The 20,012-nt window shown below is 46.5% G+C and overlaps 1 protein-coding gene across 1 annotated transcript in view; it reads left to right on the top strand.

Moving 5' to 3' along the window:
* The first annotated feature begins 2,283 nt into the window (after nucleotides 1-2,283).
* The window catches only part of INCA1 (inhibitor of CDK, cyclin A1 interacting protein 1), a 35,564-nt gene continuing 17,835 nt past the window's right edge, over nucleotides 2,284-20,012 (top strand). Inside the window, exons 1-3 of the mRNA XM_084806894.1 lie at nucleotides 2,284-2,417; nucleotides 8,516-8,611; nucleotides 9,250-9,292. Of these exons, the coding sequence (XP_084663020.1) occupies nucleotides 2,374-2,417; nucleotides 8,516-8,611; nucleotides 9,250-9,292 (183 nt within the window). The 5' untranslated portion in view covers nucleotides 2,284-2,373. The remainder of the gene's footprint in view (nucleotides 2,418-8,515; nucleotides 8,612-9,249; nucleotides 9,293-20,012) is intronic.

The following is a 20,012-nucleotide window of genomic DNA, read 5'->3' as shown; positions in this document are numbered from 1 at the left end:
TCCCTTTCTATCCCTCTTCTAACTACTGGAAGGATGGATGAGAAAACTATCTGGGCTCCAAAGTTCTTGAGTTTCCTTCCCAAAGCTTCAGAGTCTGACATCATCACTGGCTACAGCCATTCCCACACGAGGTGAATACTAAGATTGTCCAAAGTTTGTGGGGAAGGTTTGCCACAAATAGCAACGATTTCCAAGCCCAGGTAATGACTGCAGCCCATGAAGGGAGGGCCTCCTATATGAGGGCAGGAAGCCCTCTCTGCATTTCCTTACAGAGTTGACTGCAGCAGGAAACAGATGGACCGAACACGGGTTGTTGGCACCCGCTGTATCAGCTGGAAAATGCTATTCATTGTGGTGTAGGGCTGAGAACGTTATACCGCCTTTGAACTTAGGAGTTCCATGTTTTGTATAGAATCAGAGCTGAAAGGGCCAACACAGCTGGAGGGCACCAGGTGGAGAAAGGCTGAGCTAGGGTGGATTTACTGCACATGGCGTGGCCTTGTTGGGGCACGTATGTGTGTCTAGCTGGCTATTCACCTTTTCACACAGAGCTCACAAGTTCCTCCAGAACGTTGCTACTTAAGTCCCAGACTCAAAATGTCCAGGAGGCAGCTACTCTTCTCCATCCCTGCCTTATACCACCTCAGCCTTCCCTTGAAACTCATAATAGCAGAGTAATTCCTGCAGATGCTGGATCAAGAGCCACCTTGTAGTCCACTCCAAACTCCTGACTACATATTCCAGAATAACTGCCCCTTTCCCCCCACCGCAATTTTGTACTTCTTCTCGGTTCCAGCACTTTCCCTATTTTCCTACTCAGGCTCTAATATCCCCCCACACCCCCAATGACAGGCCCTAATGTTCCGTGCCTCAGCCACTACTTTGTTTTCCCCCTTCAGCATTATTTTGCCCTTCCTCTGTCTTCAGCTTCCCTTTCCCTCCTCCTCAGTCTCAGATCATGTTCTCCTCACTGCTCCCTTCCATTCTGTCTCCCCACCTTGCTCTTACCCCACAATCCAAAATGTCCCCCATTTGATTATGGCACAGCTCCAATGCACCTACCCTTCAGTCTGTTAAAGGGAAGAAGAGAAGGGAATGTCTTCGGGGCTGAGAGCGGGAGAGGCGAGAAGAGTTTTGGCCGCCCCTGCCCCACAGCCTCAAAGACATTCCCCATCTCTCCCCTTGAAGCCCTAGCAGAACATTCTACCCGCCATCCCCCTCTCTACCCCGCCCTCTAATGTCCTTCCTCACTTAAGTCCCTAATCATTTTCCCGCCTTTTTTCCCTCCATCCAGACGCCCCTAACAGGCTTTCCTGCCTTCTTGCCACACATCCAGCTGCTTTAGTTTTCCCCAACTTTCCCCTTCCCATTACCTCTTTTAAGCAGCCTGAGGTGACTTGGGGGAACTAACCTATCTGTGAGGGAAATCTGTCAAAACCAAAATGGAGTATGCCTTTAGCGACCCTGGGATGTAAGGAAAGAAGGAGGATTTAACACTCCCACACTCTGACTACAGAATATGCCCACCAGTATTAAGGGGCTGGGGTATCCCTATGTTTCTGCCACACTCAGGTATTTCCATTCCCAAGTGATGGAAGGCATCCTCTAAAGTCACATTTGTATGAGGAGAAATATCACAGGAGGGACCACAAGGGGGGGGGATGGGGGGGGACGTGTTTTCATAGAATCACATGAAGAAAGTGTTAGTAATTTCAGATTTGTCACAGTAGGAGTGAGGGTCATTTGTTGAGGCAGGGGTAACAGGGACAATATCAGTGGAGCAGAAGCTTTAAAAAGGCTTTTCTTTTTAAAGTGGTGGTGATGTAAAGGAAGGGGCATTTGTTTCATCAAGCAGACATAATGGATGGTTATTTACTGGGGTAAATCAGTGCTCCCTACAATACCTGACTACCACCACGCTACACTGTACCTATGTAGATATCTCTGGCGTAATTTCTTTGTTGCTATTTAACTGGCCATAATGGAGAGTTTTACTGGGATATCATAAGAAGGGGGTTCGACATATTTTACATTGGGCCTTACAGGTCATCTTCATATTAATATTTGTTTTCACGTAGTTTAAATCCTAAAGCGACTGAAAGAGAGTAGCTATTGTGTTAGCTGTGTTGTAACACACACACATACACAAAATAACAACCACAAAGACCTACACCACCGAATAGTCCTATGTAAGGTGAGAATCCTATAGGAATGAGGTGCCTTGTGAGGCATGCTGCCTGGCTTGATGAGTTCAGTGTGTGAAATGGCTGTTATTAATTTCAGGCTAACCGGAGAATTGAGAGAGGAGAAAAGGTGTAATTGTGAGTCAGCGGTGGGAGATCTGAACAGCAGATACACAAGGTCTGTCAAGCTATGGAAGGAGACGACAGCTGTGCTTCTCTGATGCCCTTCGTAAAGTATGTTTCTTCAATTAACCACAGAGATCAATATTGTAGTTTTAAAAAGAGGAGGAAAATGGCTGGCCTTGTAACATGTACATGGCTTTTATATGTCTGTGCTTCTGCTTGTTGATAAATTCACCTACACATTTTTGTTGCATACACCACATCGGCAGTCACAGGTACTTTCAGATTTAATGCCAAACCATGGCATATGCAGTTTTCCACTTCCCCTACTTTGTCTGAGAATCCCCAGATGCTCCGAGGGCTATGGACACACACACACACACACACACACACACCCTTGGTTTGTTGGGCCAGGTACAACACAAAGCCAGTTTGCCCAAACTGTGTCTTTCAGACCAAATTCAAACCATGGACTCCAGTCCAAATTTGGTGACCACTTGCAAACCATAGTTTGTTCAATGGTGCTATTTCGGACACTAACACAAATGATGGCTTGGCATTACATCTGAACCATCTCACCCTGTATTGTTTGGTAATAAAACTGGATTGGCTCTTCCGCTGCAGCAAATCAACCCCTGGTCTCCTCCTTTATCTTGTTTTTCCTCGTGATGGCTGGGAAGAAATTTGTAAAAAGCAACAAGGAAATTATGAAAAGGAATCATAATCTAGTTATTTTTGTAGATTGGTTTGGGCTGGCTCACAATTCTGAATGCTTGTGAGTGGCAAGAGCATGATAATAAGGAAAGACTGAGAGGGGGAAGTTTGCCTTTTTAGGATTTCTTCAGTGAAGTCATCATCCCGAGAGTTCAAGGAGCCCCACCTGCAAAATGATAAAATACTGCTTTGATTGTTGTTGCTATTGACTTTGCTGCTGTTGCTTTAACAGGGAGTGGAAGTGATAAAGAGCAATTTGTAAAGTGTAAAACAAGACATCCTAAGCAAAGGTTACCAGCAGGTGGCAGAGAGAAACGGAACTGAAAGATGTGAAGATATTAGTACCGCTCAGTATAATCTTTAACTACCCCAATTTTTCTTCTAGAGGTTAGAAATAACCTCTTACTTTGGATTAAGATGCTGTTGTGTTTTAAACAATCCTTGATAAATCTGTGAGAAAAAATTGCCTTCCTCTCTGTGATGTTCATTCCCCTTGGAGTTTTTTTTCCCAGTTCTTATAATATCTTAGTTCAGCACAGCCTTGAGATTCACAAGCCAGATGTGTCCAACTGTGTATAAATTTAGAGCAATTTGGCAAAAAAAATGAAGAGGTCCACCTACTTCAATATTGCCTAGAACAGCCTAATAATCTTGAAAAGAGGAAATGTGCACATATTGCAATCAGGTTAAAGTCAGAACGCTCACTATGGCTGACTGCTACAAAGGGACAAAAAAAGAAAAAGAAAATGTTATGGTTTTTAATAGAGGTGCTTGGTATGAACTCAGCATAAGACACAAGAACATAAATACCATTTTTTAGAAAAATTAAGGATTCAGTGCTCATGGAGGGCGGCATCATCATCATCATCATCACATTTTTATCCTGTTCGTTTTCCTCTTGCAAGGAACCCAAGGCGGCTGACATAATCTTCCTCCTCTCCATTTTATCCTCACAACAACCCTGTGAGGTAGGTCAGGCTGAGAGTCAGTGACTAACCCAAAGTCACCCAGTGAGCTTCATGGCCAAGGAGGAACTAGAACCCGGATCTCCTGAGCCCCAGTCCAACACTCTAGCCACTACACCACACTGGCTCTCAGTGTTTTTGGGTAGTGTATGACTGCTTCAGACAGTGTTAAGTGGAGTGTTTCTGCCACAACAATTGTCTAGGGGTACTTCCAGACAGGCGGCTCTTACTGCTACCAATCAAAAGGCATTGTGCTTTGTTCACAAGTCAACTGGCACATGTACACATGTCAAAGCAGACATGGGAACAAAGGGACTTTTTCCAGAGGTGTGGCATGTACACAGCAAACATATGTACCAAGCTTCAACAACATGGCGGGGGGGAAGCTACGCTAAAGTGGGGGAAGTATCTTAAACTTTATTTTCAACACATAGGCCTGTTACAAAACAGAACAAAACTGCTTAGATATTTTACTATATTAAGGCTTAATATAATAAAATATGTAAGTGGTTGTGTTCTTTTTTGTAACATGCATCTGTATGTTGAAATAAAGTCTACCCTTTCATTTGAATGGTTGTTTAAGCTATAATAATTAAGCAGCATATGACTATTATAAACAAATAAGAGAAAGGCTTGGTTAGCATACCAACCCCTAGCGCCTAGTGGCATGCCAGATGGACTGCAACTTCCATCAACCCTCACCATTGGCTATGCTGGCTAGGGCTAATGGGAGTTGCAGTCCAGCAACATCTGGAGGCTACAAGTTACTTACCCCTGCCCTAGCACATGGGATGCATAAGAAGAGCCCTGCTGGACCAGACCAAGGATCTACCTAGTCCAGCATTGTGTTCATACAATGGCTGGCCACCTGTTGACGGGAAACCCACAAGCAAGACATGAGTGCAACAGCACCCTCCCTCCCATGTTCCCTAGCAACTGGTGTACATAGGCATACTGCCTCTGATAGGAGAGGTAGCATATGACCATCAGTAGCCATCGATGATAGCCTTCTCCTCCATGGATTTGTCTAATCCCCTTTTAAAGCCATCCAAATTGGTAGCCATCACTACATCTTGTGGTAGTGATATTTTAAACACGCACTTCCAGGCTGATGGCTCCTAGTGCCATTGTATGGCTATTCCTTCTTTCCTCCTTAATGGATTTTTTTGTGGAAAGAAAAAAGATGGAAGAAGTGAGGGTTACAAGTGGAAGACAATGATGTCTGGACTGCCTGTAAAATCCCATGGTTGAGGCAGGGAGATTGCAGGATAAAAACCTAATCTGGAAGCAGCCTACATCTTTTCCATACTTGAGTTTTATCTCTAGAACCCTGAAACCATTTGCTCATAGAAACTGATTTCAGTGTTGGTGGGTAAATGGTTTCAAGATCATGTTCTGTTTCTTCTATCAATTTCCAATACTGTAAGAAAAAGTGGTGGTGGTGGGGAGAACAGGAATTAAATTATCAGCACCGCCCATAAAACCACACCAATTAAATATTAATTTGTTAACTTCACAGAATCTTACCCTACCCTCTGACGAGACACAGCTCATTCTCTAAGCCATAAATGTATTTCAGAGTCTTCTTGCAGATCTCCCTAGGATCTGTTGGAACATTTGCTGCATTTACTTACTTGGGGTTATTAAATTTAACAATCCATTATTAAATACAAGTGTAGGAGGATGCTTGGAAAACAAGCAATTATGAGTATTTATGTGTCTGTGTCTACTTGCTTATCATCCTGGCTGTACCTGAAAGATGGACTGATAATGGAATACTGGGCAATGAACTTTGCATTCTCTGTGAGCTACAAGCAAAGATAATCCTTTACTCTCTTTTTGTGCTGTGATTATCAAACAGGAAAAAAATTGCTGGGAAGTTTAGAGTTGCCAAACATTACCCAAATATCTAGCAGGGAGGTGGCGGGAGCCCTGTATAGCTCAAAATATATTCCTACTTGTGAAGAGAGGTGTTTTACCTAGCACTCTTGGCAAGAGAATGGCCTGAATATATTTAAACTTCGGTTACCTGCTTTACAGTGCAACACCAACTATCTTCACTCAGAAGTAAATCCCACTGAGTTCAATGGGACTTGCTGAATGTGTTTAAGATTGCAGTTCAATTTACTCTCTTGGTGACCAAGATCAGAGGCAACCTCATTGCCCCCAGGCAGTGGTATTATTGTAACTTGAGCATTTTAGCAAGAAAAAATTCATGGAAAGAGTCCCCTGAAGTAGGAGGAAGAATTATTTGTTTTATTAGTTTGTTTGTTTGTTTTAATGGCGGTCTTATTGGCTCTGCTCAAGGGGTCTCTTTTAATCCTGATCAGTTGACAAAAGAGGGATTTCTTATTTTCTTATTGGAAACTGTAGTTCTATCAGTGAATTCCTCATTTTTTGCTGGTGATCATTGGTATTTTGAAGTTAGTGTATTTTCTTAAGTTTATTCAGTTATAAAGTTATAATATCGATTATAGTTATAAGTTATAATATCGATTCTGGTGTGTCTAGTGTGAAATCTATTTGTCAACCTAAAAGTGCAAATTTGAAAGCAAGATATGATGTGGCGAGAGTGTTGGACTGGGAGCCGGGAGATCCGGGTTCTAGTCCCCACTCAGCCAAGGAAGCTCACTGGGTGACTTTGGGCCAGTCACACACTCTCAGCCCAACCTACCTCACAGGGTTGTTGTTGTGAGGATAAAACGGAGAGGAGGAGGATAATGTAAGCCGCCTTGGGTTCCTTGCAAGAGGAAAAAAGGCGGGATAGAAATGCAATAAATAAATAAATAAATAAATAAACTGGAAAGCATCCCCCATAGATCTACAGAGAGAGAATATGGCTCAAGATGCTGGAAAAGATTCCTTTATTTTCAATAAAGCCCAATGTGTTTCAACTCTGATATTTTTAGGGGCCTTCTTCAGGGTTAGATGTAAAATTGTCTTCTGAGAACTCAGAATGATATCTCTCTTCAACTCAACAACTGCCAGTTATCATTCTAAGTTCTCAGAAGTCAATTTTAAAGCTACCCCTGAAGAAGGCCCCTAAAAATATAAAGGCCAAAATGCATTGGGCCTTATTGAAAACTGGTGAATGGACCCAGCTTCGCACAGGCTGGACTAGCCCTTATGTTGATACACCGAAGCCTTCAAGCAAACTTAACAGCTGTCAGAGTTGGACACATGATGCCCATCCCATCTGAGTGCAGCCACACCCACTGACACCCCTAGGCACAGCCCCTGCCATGGCGCACCCCTAGAGCCCCCTGAGGGAGGGGCTGCCCCTGAGAAGCACGGCCCTACGCAGCCGGAGGGTCAGGCGTGCAGCTGCGCCCCTCAGCCTACGAACCTGCTGCGGCCTCAAATGGCATGGAGTGCAGGCTATGCGCTAGAGCCTCAAGTCTGCCCCTAGTGGCTGAAAATGTAGCTGTAGGCTTCAACCACATGGATACACTTACATTAATTAAAACTAATGCGTTTTAAAACAAACAGTCCTGCAGTGCACATTCCTAGGGTCCCCCTAGTATACATGCCACATTTCAGGTGCCTTGTTTTCACGGTCTTGGAGCTATGGTGGTGATGGACAGATAGAAAGACAGAGGCACATCCTCTACTGAAAATAAATATTCGTATGAGACAGCAACAATCCAGTTCCCCCCCTTTTATTCACATTATTGGCTGATCTGTCTAAAATGTTACACTGCCACTCTGATGTGGCCTCAGCCTCCCTCATGTTCCTTTTACATTAAGGATGCACACTAAGCTTTGGGGGCAACCTGATTCCCTCACCAGTCAAAAAGTCCAGCTATTATCCTTGATAGCCCATTTCCCCTCCCCCCCTCTGTGAGCTAATGCTGTGTTTTAGTGGAGAGTGGGCTGATCTGCAGGGCAATCTGGTTTCATTGTCGTTTTGAATGATTCCTCTCCAGGAAATAGAGGGGGTTCTTTAATGCAGAATTGGTGGTATATAAGCCTGTTGTTTTCTTCCAAGAAATTTGGACGAAGGGTCCAGAGGGGATGTCAAATTAATTCAGAAAGGCAAGTAGATGATGGCAGGCTTTTCCCTCACCCCATGGGGTAAAGGTGGAGTCTTGTTGGCAGCTTCTGGACTGTGGACCTGTAGATGAGGGGTGGGCAGAAGGTAGATCTCCAGATGTTTTGGACTTCAACTCCTAGAAGCCTCTGCCAGCACACCCAGTGGTCAGGAATGCTGAGACTCGAAGTCCAAAATATCTGGAGTTCTACCCATACCTGCTACAGATAAAGGATTGGATCCAGATTTAGTTACACTTTGTTCCAATTGAAATTGCTGGGATCTAAGTTAATAACAACTAACTATTCACATTGATTTCAATGCAACCTATGCGTTCCTACCCTGGATCCAATCCATTGGTTCCACAGCTGTTGAACTAACGCCCCCTGCCCCTGGAGATGCCAAAGTCTGAGCATTCTAGCATGCTTTAAAATGTCAATGCAATATTTATGTTGGACCTGCTTCTATGTAATTTATATTTGCTCCATCTCCCATTCAAGGCAGTCCAAGATGGTCAGCAGATATCGACCAGAAGATACTTCCAGCTCTGCCTATCCCAATAGTGACTTCTGGGATAGGCTGAGCCAACAACCAAGGTAATTTGCAGTGCCAAACCAGATTGTACACAGGGGCAAAGCACAGGCCCAGTCCTGTGGGAGATAGTGTACATCCCTGTGCTTGCTGAGTGCCCATGGCTTCTAATGTAGCAGCCATATCGGGGGTCAGACTGAGTAGCCTCATGCAGTCTCATGCTTCATGTTCTTGCTGAGCTCTTGCTCTCTGAAATATATGTTTGTAAGCTGACGAGACACAGGAATTTCTTATCTTGTCAACAAAGGCTAAGGTCAGCATAGAGTTGTATATCTTGTTCTCTGCTGTTCTCTTCTGTTCTCTGCTTATCATGGCTACCCTATAACCCATTTCTTGTATTATAAACAATGGTGCTAGGAGAAGAAATGCTAAATACTGCAAACCCAGAAAGGGCACAGAAAGGGGTGGGAGAGATTTTGCATATGTGTCCTAATATCTATAAAAACAATGTGCTGATGTAAATTGGGGCTTTTGGCTCTTTGGAAGTGATTCCAGCCTTAAGCCCGCTTGTGTTTGGGATTCTAGCAGGGGGGGTATCTATATGATACACTAAAAGCATCCCCACCCTCCTAGTAATGAATTTAATATATAAGGAAGTTTGAAGTAAAAGCCAACAGTACTTAGCTGCACATTTATCTTTCAGCTTCCACTGCATGGAAGATTACCGCGAAGCACCGCCCCTGCTGGTAGGTTTTTCATGGATGGCATGAGGCTTTATTTGAACTTATTTGCTATTTATTTATTTATTTATTTCTATACCGCCCAATAGCCGAAGCTCTCTGGGCGGTTCACAAAAATTAAAACCAAACAACATACAATAAAACAATTTAAAATATATAGAACATTAAAACTACAATATAACAATACAACCACAGTAAAACCTAGCAGCAGTGCAGGAGTTTAAAATACAGATTTAAAACAACAAAGATAAAAATTTAGAAAGCTAAAATGCTAAAATGCCTGGGAAAATAAAAAGGTCTTCACCTGGCGCCTAAAGGAATACAATGTAGGTGCCAGGCGAAACTCACTAGGGAGCTCATTCCAGAGCCGGGGTGCCACAACAGAAAAAGCCCTCCTCTTAGTAGCCACCCGCCTCACTTCCTTTGGCAGGGGCTCATGGAGAAGGCCTGCTGATGATGATCTTAAGGTCCGGGCAGGCACATATGGGAGGAGGCGATCCTTCAGGTAACCTGGCCCCAAGCCATTAAGGGCTTTGAATGTTAACACCAGCACTTTGAATCGGGCCCGGAAATGGACTGGCAGCCAGTGCAGCTGGAAAAGTACTGGCATAATATGAGCTCGCAGGCCAGTCCCTGTTAACAATCTTGCTGCCCTATTTTGGACCAGCTGAAGTTTCCGGACCGTTTTCAAAGGCAGCCCCACGTATAACGCATTGCAGTAATCCAGATGAGAAGTTATCAGAGCATGGATAACTGTAGCAAGGCTATCTCTGTCCAGATAAGGGCGTAGTTGGTATACCAGCCTAAGCTGATAAAAAGTGCTCCGTGCCACTGAGTTCACCTGTGCCTCAAGTGACAGTTCTGGATCCAAGAGCACCCCCAAACTACGAACCTGATCCTTTAGGGGGAGTGCACCCCCTCCAGAACAGGTTGAATATCACCTAGCCAGGCAGACGAACCACCCACTAACAGTACCTCCGTCTTGTCTGGATTGAGTTTCAGTTTATTGGCCCTCATCCAGTCCATTGCCATGCCCAGGCACTGGTTCAGGACAGCCACTGCCTCACCTGGTTTTGATGAGAAAGAGAGGTAGAGCTGGGTGTCATCCCCATATTGATGGCACCTCAGCCCACACCTCCGGATAACCTCCCCCAGCGGTTTCATGTAGATGTTAAACAGCATGGGGGATAAAATAGAGCCCTGTGGAACCCCATGGCACAATTGCCATGGCACAGAGCAATAATCCCCCAGCACCACCTTCTGGAATCGGCCATCCAAGTAGGAGCGGAACCACTGTAGTGCAGCGCCTCCAACTCCCAACCCAGACAACCTATCCAGAAGGATGCCATGGTCGATGGTCTCGAAAGCCGCTGAGAGGTCCAGGAGAATCAACAGGGTCGCACTCCCCCTGTCCCTCTCCCGGCAGAGGTCATCCCACAGGGCGACCAAGGCAGTTTCTGTTCCAAAACCAGGCCTGAAGCCCGATTGAAATGGATCTAGATAATCTGTTTCATTCAAGAGTGCCTGGAGCTGTCCTACAACCACCTGCTCAAGCACCTTGCCCAGGAAGGGGATGTTGGCCACTGGCCTATAATTGTTAACATCCTCTGGGTCCAGGTTAGGCTTTTTCAGGAGTGGTCTAATTACTGCCTCTTTTAAAGCGGCAGGCACCACTCCCTCTCTCAAGGAGGAATTTACAACCTCCTGGACCCAGCCAGACATCCCCTCCTTGTTTGATTTAATAAGCCATGAAGGGCAAGGGTCAAGCACACAAGTGGTCGATCGGACTTGGCCAAGCACCTTGTCCGCATCCTCAGGCCTCAGTAACTGAAACTCATCCAATAAAATTGGACCAGACGGTGCTCTGAACGCCTCTACCAATGGAACTGCATTAATGGTGGTGTCCAATTCATGACGAATCTGAGCGACTTTAACCTCAAAGTGCCGTGCAAACTCGTCACAGCGTGCTACCGAGGGTTCCACCATCTCTCTCCCTGGCCCAGAATGTAACAGGCCACGAACCACTCGGAAAAGCTCCGCTGGACGACACTGAGAAGATGCAATGCTGTTGGAAAAGAACTGTCTCTTTGCCACCCTCACCGCCACAGAGTAGGCTCGATAGTGGGCTCTTACCTGTGTTGGGTCAGACTCAGCACGAGTTTTCCTCCAGCTGCGTTGTAGCCGTCTCCCCTCTTGCTTCATTGCCCTCAGCTCAGGTGTATACCAAGGAGCTGGCCGGGCTCTGCTCAGAGGGAGAGGGCGCTTGGGCGCGATCGTGTCAACCGCCCGAGTCATCTCTGCATTCCACAGAGCGACCTGGGCTTCGACAGGAGCACCAGCCATACCAGCAGGAAAATCCCCCAGAGCCCTCTGGAATCCATTAATCTCCGGGGGCGGACCATTTTAATAGGTCCCCCACCCTTGCAGAGGGGAAAGGCCGCCAGGAGTCTAAACCTCAGCAGGAAGTGATCTGTCCATGACAAAGGGACAGGTGTTAATTCCTCCACTTTCAGATCACCATCCTCCTGCCCAGTCGAGAAAACCAGGTCAAGCGTGTGTCCTTTTGTATGCGTTGGACCGATGACATGTTGGGACAGCCCCATGGTTGTCATGGCGGCCATGAAGTCCTGAGCCGCCCCGGATACAGCGGCCTCGGCATGGAAGTTGAGATCCCCCAGGACCATCATCCTGGGGGTCCTCAACACCAAGTCTGAGACCACCTCCGTCAGCTCCGGCAGGGAGTCTGATGGGCAGCGGGGTGGGCGGTACACCAACAGAATCCCTAATCTGTCCCGGGTACCCAACACAAGGTACAAACGCTCAAGATCTGCATTCGAATGAGCAGGAAGCCTGGAGAGGGAGATTGAATTCCTATAGACCACGGCAACCCCCCCTCCCCGACCCTCAAGTTGGTGTTGGTGCTGCACCAAGTACCCAGGAGGGCACAGCTGGGAGAGAGTGACCCCTCCCTGTTCCCCCACCCATGTCTCAGTAATACATGCCAGGTCAGCCCCCCCATCCACAATCAAATAATGGATGAGGGAGATTTTATTTTGGGCCGACCTGGCATTCAGCAGCAGCACCACCAGACCCGAGGGCAGACTGGTAAGGCTGCCAGGAACCATCAGGTTGGGGGAAGAACCAGAAGAGGGGACTGCTGTAAGGTATCTAGCCCCTCTTCTCCTCAGCTGGCCTGAGCTGGCTTCTCCTCCTGTGGAACTAATGCCCTATGTAAAAATAGGAAAACACAAATAGCATTTGTCCTGATAGTTGGCTTAGTTCTGCAGATGTGTTAGCAAACCTCATTTGCTCTAAGGAACCTGATAACTTTCTGCGAGGGGGGGAATGCACCTGAAGCTGAGCGTGCCTGAGATTCTCCCCTCTCTTCACAGTGGAAGATAATTCTTTTACCTGGAGAATCTCAGACACACTAGGCTTCAGGCCAAGCAATCCTATATGTCTATTTCACTGAGGATACACCTTGCTTGCTGCTATACCAGCAGAGCAGATACCATATCCTATACCCCCTCAGCCCAGGAGGGGAGGGGGAAGCACATAACTCATAAAATGGCGTAAAAATGGTAGCATTCCTGGAAACACCACCAAAGCCCACTAATCAGGGACTCTGCCAGTGACAACTCCCACATGCTGCTACAGGGAGGAAGCCAATGAACCATGATGATGAGGACATGCCCTCAGCACACACCCCTGCATCACGACATATGCACATCACACGAAATGACGCCACAGTGCCCCCAGTTCATCAGCCTCAGTGGCACAGCCCACAACGATAACGCTACTGCCAGTCCCTAACCCCTACAGGCAGGGGGTTGAACCCCCTATTGCTGCTCACAACCACCATTGTGGAAGCACAAAGGGAAAGGACAGCCCATGCAACATAGCACCCACAAAACTCACCGGCAGGATCCCTGCAGTGATCACACACAGTCCTCCTTGGGACATGGGTTCAAGACCTACCCAGGGAAGGAAAGACCCTTTTGTCAAGCAGCCAGGGGGAAGGCTAGAAAATACAACAAAGGCAACCACAGCTGACAGCAGCAGCCCCCAGTGGCTCACGCCATAGTATGGGATAGGGCATGTGTGTGCTCTTCCCATTCTCTCCAGAACCCCATTCCACTTTGCCCTTTTCACTAGTGTATCTTTCTGGCTGAAAGTGCAGCACGCTCCACCACCTTATCTTTCATGCAGGCTGCATATTTCATGTTCTGCTGGCAAAGCAGGGCTTCTGCCAAAACATATGGCTCCCTCAGCCAGCATCAGCACATAGTATTGCTCTGTAAATACGTTTAGTTTGCTTAAAAGTTGGCAGGGCGGGGGGGGGGATGCAGAATCCAAATGGCAACCTCCTCCCACAGGCTAATATAGGGCAGAACCACCACCCCCTCAAGAAAGTTCTCCTGCGCAAGCCCCACTGAAAAGAGATGGAGCTGTGCAAGGGCACCACAGAGCCAGCATCTGAGAACTGGATCCAGGAGCTTTGCTGGCCTATACTCTCAAGAATCTGGCAATCATGTAGAGGAAGGGACATAGCTCAAAAGTAGAGTGCATGCAGAAAGTCTCAGGCTCAATCCCTGGTTGGCATCTCCAGGCAAAAAAACTGACCCAATAGGAAGAATTGGGGACAGCCTCTCTCTGCCAGAGACCCTGCAGAGTTGCTGCTAGTCAATACAGACAATACTGGACTAGATGGGCCAGATAAAAGGCAGCTTCTCATGTCCCTCATAATCCCCTTTTCTTCTAATTTTATTGGGTTGCGAGGTCTGGGGTTGGCAAGAGAGCTTTTCTTTTAAAATGTAGATTTACTGCTGTCCCCATCCCAAAGTGCAAGTGCTAGGGCTTCCACGTCCAATACATAGAATCATAGAATCATAGAATAGTAGGGTTGGAAGGGGCCTACAAGGCCATCGAGTCCAACCCCCTGCTCACTGCAGGAATCCAAGTCAGAGCATCCCTGACAAATGGCTGTCCAGCCTCGTCTTGAAGGCCTCCAGTGTGGGAGAGCCCACCACCTCCCCAGGTAATTGGTTCCATTGTCGTATTGCTCTGACAGTCAGGAAGTTTCTCCTGATGTTCAGCTGGAATCTGGCTTCCTGTAACTTGAGCCCATTATTCCGTGTCGTGCACTCTGGGATGATCAAGAAGAGATCCTGGCCTTCTTCTCTGTGACAACCTTTCAAGTACTTGAAGAGTGCTATCCTATTTCCCCTCAGTCTTCTCTTCTCAAGGCTAAACATGCCCAGTTCTTTCAGTCTAAAAAGCCTTGTTTCTACTGCTCATGGAGGATAAGGATATCAATGGCTACTAGTCATGATGGCCATGTATTACCTCCAGTGTCAGAGGGAATATGCCTCTCCATATCAGCTGCTGGGGAACATGAGCAAGAGGGTGCTCTGGTACTCATGTCCTAGTTGTGGGCTTCCTGTGAGCAGCTGGTTGGGCACTGTATGAACACAAAGCTGGACTAGAGAGGTCTTTGGTCTGAGCCAGATTGCTCTTCATATGAGCCTGTATCTGAAAGTGAAGTCACTTTTCCCACCTTAGATAGCACCAATTCCTCCCTTCTCACCACCTGTTTGGTTCAATATGACTTAAGATGCTGCTACACCAATAACTCCCAAGTCTTATATTCATCGTACGAACAGTGTTCCTGGCTGCTCCCACAGTTACAGGAATAACACAAACCAGTATGTATGGCAATTTCTCATGTTTGGGGTGTGTGATAGCAGCACTATCACTCTCTCTTTTTTAACAGATTGATTGCTTTGCAATTCTAATCCACATTTTGGTAGCCCAGGTTTATGTTGCTTTCCCCTCACATTCCAGTGAGCAGTGGGACCTCCCTGGCAGCCTTTTGCACTTAAATTTCCTTCTAGGGAGACAGTCAGGAGTCTGACCATCAACAGTCATGGGAACGAAGACCATTTTCAGTGCCAGGGAGGGTTCCTTTTCTTCTCTGTTTTCTGCCCTCCACCAGCTGTGGATAAGTATACATGGGCAATAAGATGGCAATCTCCTGAAATAAAACAGCTTTCGTGGGTTGTCACTCCTTTTCCTCCATAAATAAAGTAATTCTCTTGGGGAGAAGCAGGTGAATCTTGGTTTTAAAATAAAAATATATTTTAATGAGCTGGAAAAAACAATTGGAACTGGGATTTTCACCTCTTCACTTTTACTCCTCTGGATTAATTATCTTCTGACATGCAGCATGGTGCGTATCTTCAAGTGTTATGATTTCTCTACACTTAGCTCACTGATAGTTGCTAATTAGGGATGCTCTTGGCTGTGTGGAGCTGAGCTCATTAGGTTGAGGACTCATAGGTTAGTTGGTGCTCCCCCACTCAATTTTTCTCCCCCAGAAGCCTGCCACCAAAGGGGCAACTGAAGTCTCGTATAGAATCATAGAATCATAGAATAGTAGGGTTGGAAGGGGCCTACAAGGCCATCGAGTCCAACCCCCTGCTCAATGCAGGAATCCAAGTCAGAGCATCCCTGACAAATGGCTGTCCAGCCTCGTCTTGAAGGCCTCCAGTGTGGGAGAGCCCACCACCTCCCCAGGTAATTGGTTCCATTGTCATATTGCTCTTGCAGTCAGGAAGTTTTTCCTAATGTTCAGCCGGAATCTGGCTTCCTGTAACTTGAGCCCATTATTCCGTGTCGTGCACTCTGGGATGATCAAGAAGACATCCTGGCCTTCTTCTCTGTGTTGTTGTTGTTGTTGTTCAGTCGTTCAGTCGTGTCCGACTCTTCGTGACCCCATGGACCATAGCACGCCAGGCCTTCCTGTCCTGCGCTCTGTCCTGCTTGGCAAGAGCAGCAAAAACTGCTGCCACTGCTCTGCTCCAGCCAGCAGATCTCTGTTTCTGATACCTTCCTAGCAGCCAGGTACAGAGAGCCAATGAGAAAAGCTCTAAACTGCCCCTGAAACACCAAAATAGCGCTACCATGAAATAGCGCTACTGTGACATAGTACATAGTAAAAATAAAGAGCAGCATCACAAAGTGCCAATTGTCCTATAGCCAAATTGCACAACTGGGAAGTAGCAAATGAGTGAAATAGTGCTGCCTCAAAATAGCGCTACTGTGCTACTGCAAAATAGCACTACTGCAACGTAGTGCACAGTGGGAAAAGAAGCCTGTGTCAAAAGTGCGCTACTGCCAGTGGGGGAAATGATGGGAAGGAGGTGGGGAGGGTGCAGGGTTTTGATGGAGCATCGAATGCCTCCCTACTCGGAGAAGCTGTGTATGAAGTTTAGCCCCAATCCTGCAAACTTCCAAGGGTTTATAGACGCCACCCCTTTTGGTGCACATGGGGTTTTTGCTCCTTTGGGTGGCTTAGCAACTGCTTAAAATAAAAACAGCCTGGCCTGCTCTTATCCACCTAAGAGCAGCATGGTGTGAACTCCATAATCAGAGTTGCTGGACTCCGAGAGCAAGTTCTGGTGTGACACAGCTTGTGGGGGGTGATGGTGCGGGGGGTGCCAGGAAGCGGGTAAGGATTGACACTGGGGTGAGATTGGTGGTGACTAGGCAGGGAAAGAAGAAGATGCCCGCTCGCATGCAGCTGGCCAACTGGAGAGAGGAATGTGACGTAGCTGCAGTGTGAGAGTTGGCGGGGAGAGGTATCCAGCACAAAGGAAGCTGGGATACCATCCCAGCCAAGCAGGAGGACCGTAGAGGGAGGTGGGGCCAGGGCGGCGAAAATAAGCTATGCATAGTAGCTTATTTATCTGATTGTGTGTGGGGGACAGTGGCTTATAAGTGAGGAGCTCATAAACCACTATGGCTTAAAGTGACGTGCAAACCCTCCCACAGCCTGAAGAGGCAAAAGAACCTTGGAAGTAGAATGAGTGGGGGAAGTCATTAGGAAACCAAGGGAGCTGTGAAGTATCTGGGGGATGGGGGAAGAGAGATTCACAGTGTGAACTTATACATGTTTGTTGTTGTTGTTCAGTCGTTCAGTCGTGTCCGACTCTTCGTGACCCCATGGACCATAGCACGCCAGGCCTTCCTGTCCTGCGCTCTCTCCCGGAGCGTGCTCAAGTTCATATTCATTGCATCCGTGATGCTATCTAGCCATCTCATCCTCTGCCGTCCCCTTCTCCTTTTGCCTACAGTCTATCCCAGCATCAGGGTCTTTTCCAGGGAGTTTTCTCTTCGCATTAGGTGGCCAAAATATTGGAGCTTCAGCTTCATTATCTGTCCTTCCAATGAGCACTCAGGGTTGATTTCCTTTAGGATGGACTGATTTGACCTCCTTGCAGTCCAGGGGACTCGTAAGAGTCTTCTCCAGCACCACAGTTCGAAAGCATCAATTCTTCGGCGCTCAGCCTTCCTTATAGTCCAGCTCTCACAGCCATACATTACTACTGGGAAAACCATAGCTTTGATTAGACGGACCTTTGTCGGCAAGGTGATGTCTCTGCTTCTTACTATGCTGTCTAGGTTGGCCATAGCTTTCCTCCCAAGGAGCAAGCGTCTTTTAATTTCAGGGCTACAGTCACCGTCTGCGGTGATCTTGGAGCCCAAGAAAGTAAAATCTGTCACTGCTTCCATTTCTTCCCCTTCTATATGCCAGGAAGTGATGGGGCCAGATGCCATGAGCTTAGTTTTTTTAATGTTGAGTTTCAAACCAGCTTTTGCACTCTCCTCTTTCACCCTCAACAAGAGGCTCTTGAGATCCTCTTCGCTTTCTGCCATTAGGGTGGTATCATCTGCATATCGGAGGTTGTTGATAATTCTCCCAGCAATCTTAATTCCGACCTCTGATTCATCCAACCCGGCATTTCTCATGATGTACTCTGCATATAAGTTAAATAAGCAGGGTGACAATATGCAGCCTTGTCGTACTCCTTTCCCAATTTTGAACCAATCGGTTGTTCCATGTCTGGTTCTTACTGTTGCTTCTTGACCCTCGTACAGGTTTCTCAGGAGACAGGTAAGGTGGTCTGGTACTCCCATCACTTTAAGAATTTGCCACAGTTTGTTGTGATCCACACAATCAAAGGCTTTAGCGTAGTCAATGAAGCAGAAATAGACGTTTTTCTGGAATTCTCTTGCTTTCTCCATGATGCAGCGAATGTTGGCGATTTGATCTCTAGTTCCTCTGCCTCTTCGAAACCCAGCTTGTACTTCCGGTAGTTCTCGGTTCGCATACTGCTGAAGCCTAGCTTGTAGGATTTTGAGCATCACCTTGCTGGCATGTGAAATGAGCGCAATGGTGCGGTAGTTTGAACACTCTTTGGCGTTGCCCTTCTTTGGAATTGGAATGTAAACGGACCTTTTCCAGTCTTGTGGCCACTGTTGAGTGTTCCAGATTTGTTGGCATATTGAATGCAGCACTTTAACAGCATCATCTTTTAGGATTTTAAATAGCTCGGCTGGAATACTGTCATCTCCGCTAGCTTTGTTGTTACTAATGCTTCCTAAGGCCCACTTGACTTCACTCTCGAGGATGTCCGGCTCAAGTTCAGTGACCGCACTCTCATGGCTATCAGGGACATTCAGATCTTTCCTGTATAGTTCTTCTGTGTATTCTTGCCACCTCTTCTTAATCTCATCTGCTTCTGTTAGGTCCCTGCCTTCTTTGTCCTTTATCATGCCCGTCTTCGCACAAAACGTTCCCTTGAGATCTCCGATTTTCTTGAAGAGATCTCTAGTCTTTCCCATTCTGTTGTTTTCCTCGATTTCTTTGCATTGTTCATTTAAGAAGGCCTTCTTGTCTCTCCTTGCTATTCTCTGGAACTCTGCATTCAGTTGGGTATATCTTCCCCTTTCTCCCTTGCTTTTCGCTTCCCTTCTTTCCTCAGCTACTTGTAAAGCCTCATCAGACAGCCACTTTGCTTTCTTGCATTTCTTTTTCTTTGGGATGGATTTCGTTGCTGCCTCCTGAACAATGTTACGGACCTCCGTCCATAGTTCCTCAGGCACTCTGTCTATCAGGTCTAATCCCTGAAATCTATTCCTCACCTCCACTGTATATTCATCAGGGATATGATTTAGGTCATACCTGAACGGTTTAGTGGTTTTCCCTATGTTCTTCAATTTAAGCTGAAATTTTGCAAGAAGCAGCTCATGATCTGAGCCACAGTCAGCTCCAGGTCTTGTTTTTACTGACTGTATGGAGCTTCTCCATCTTTGGCTGCAAAGGACATAATCAATCTGATTTCGATATTGACCATCTGGTGACGTCCATGTGTAGAGTCGCCTCTTGTGCTGTTGGAAAAGAGTGTTTGCTATGATCAGCATGTTCTCTTGGCAAAACTCTATTAGCTTTTGTCCTGCTTCATTTTGTACACCAAGGCCATGCCTGCCTGTTATCCCAGTGATTTCTTGTCTTCCTACTTTAGCGTTCCAATCCCCTATGATGAAGAGGACATCTTTTTTTGGTGTTAGTTCTAGAAGGTGTTGTAGGTCTTCATAGAACCGATCAACCTCAGCTTCTTCGGCCTCAGTGGTTGGGGCATAGACTTGAATTACTGTGATGTTGAATGGTTTGCCTTGGATTCGTACTGAGATCATTCTATCATTTTTAAGATTGTACCCCAGTACTGCTTTTCCCACCCTTTTGTTGACTATGAGTGCTACTCCATTTCTTCTAAGGGATTCTTGCCCACAATAGTAGATATGATGGTCACCTGAATTAAATTCACCCATGCCTGTCCATTTTAGTTCGCTGATTCCCAAGATGTCGATGTTCAATCTTGCC

The sequence above is a fragment of the Heloderma suspectum genome, chromosome 6 (genome assembly GCF_057233095.1).
Source record: "Heloderma suspectum isolate Gila_16-S chromosome 6, 16-S_ref, whole genome shotgun sequence".
Lineage (NCBI taxonomy): Eukaryota > Metazoa > Chordata > Lepidosauria > Squamata > Helodermatidae > Heloderma > Heloderma suspectum.
The sequence above is the reverse complement of the archived record's forward strand: the minus strand, read 5'-3'. Positions and strand labels throughout refer to the sequence as shown.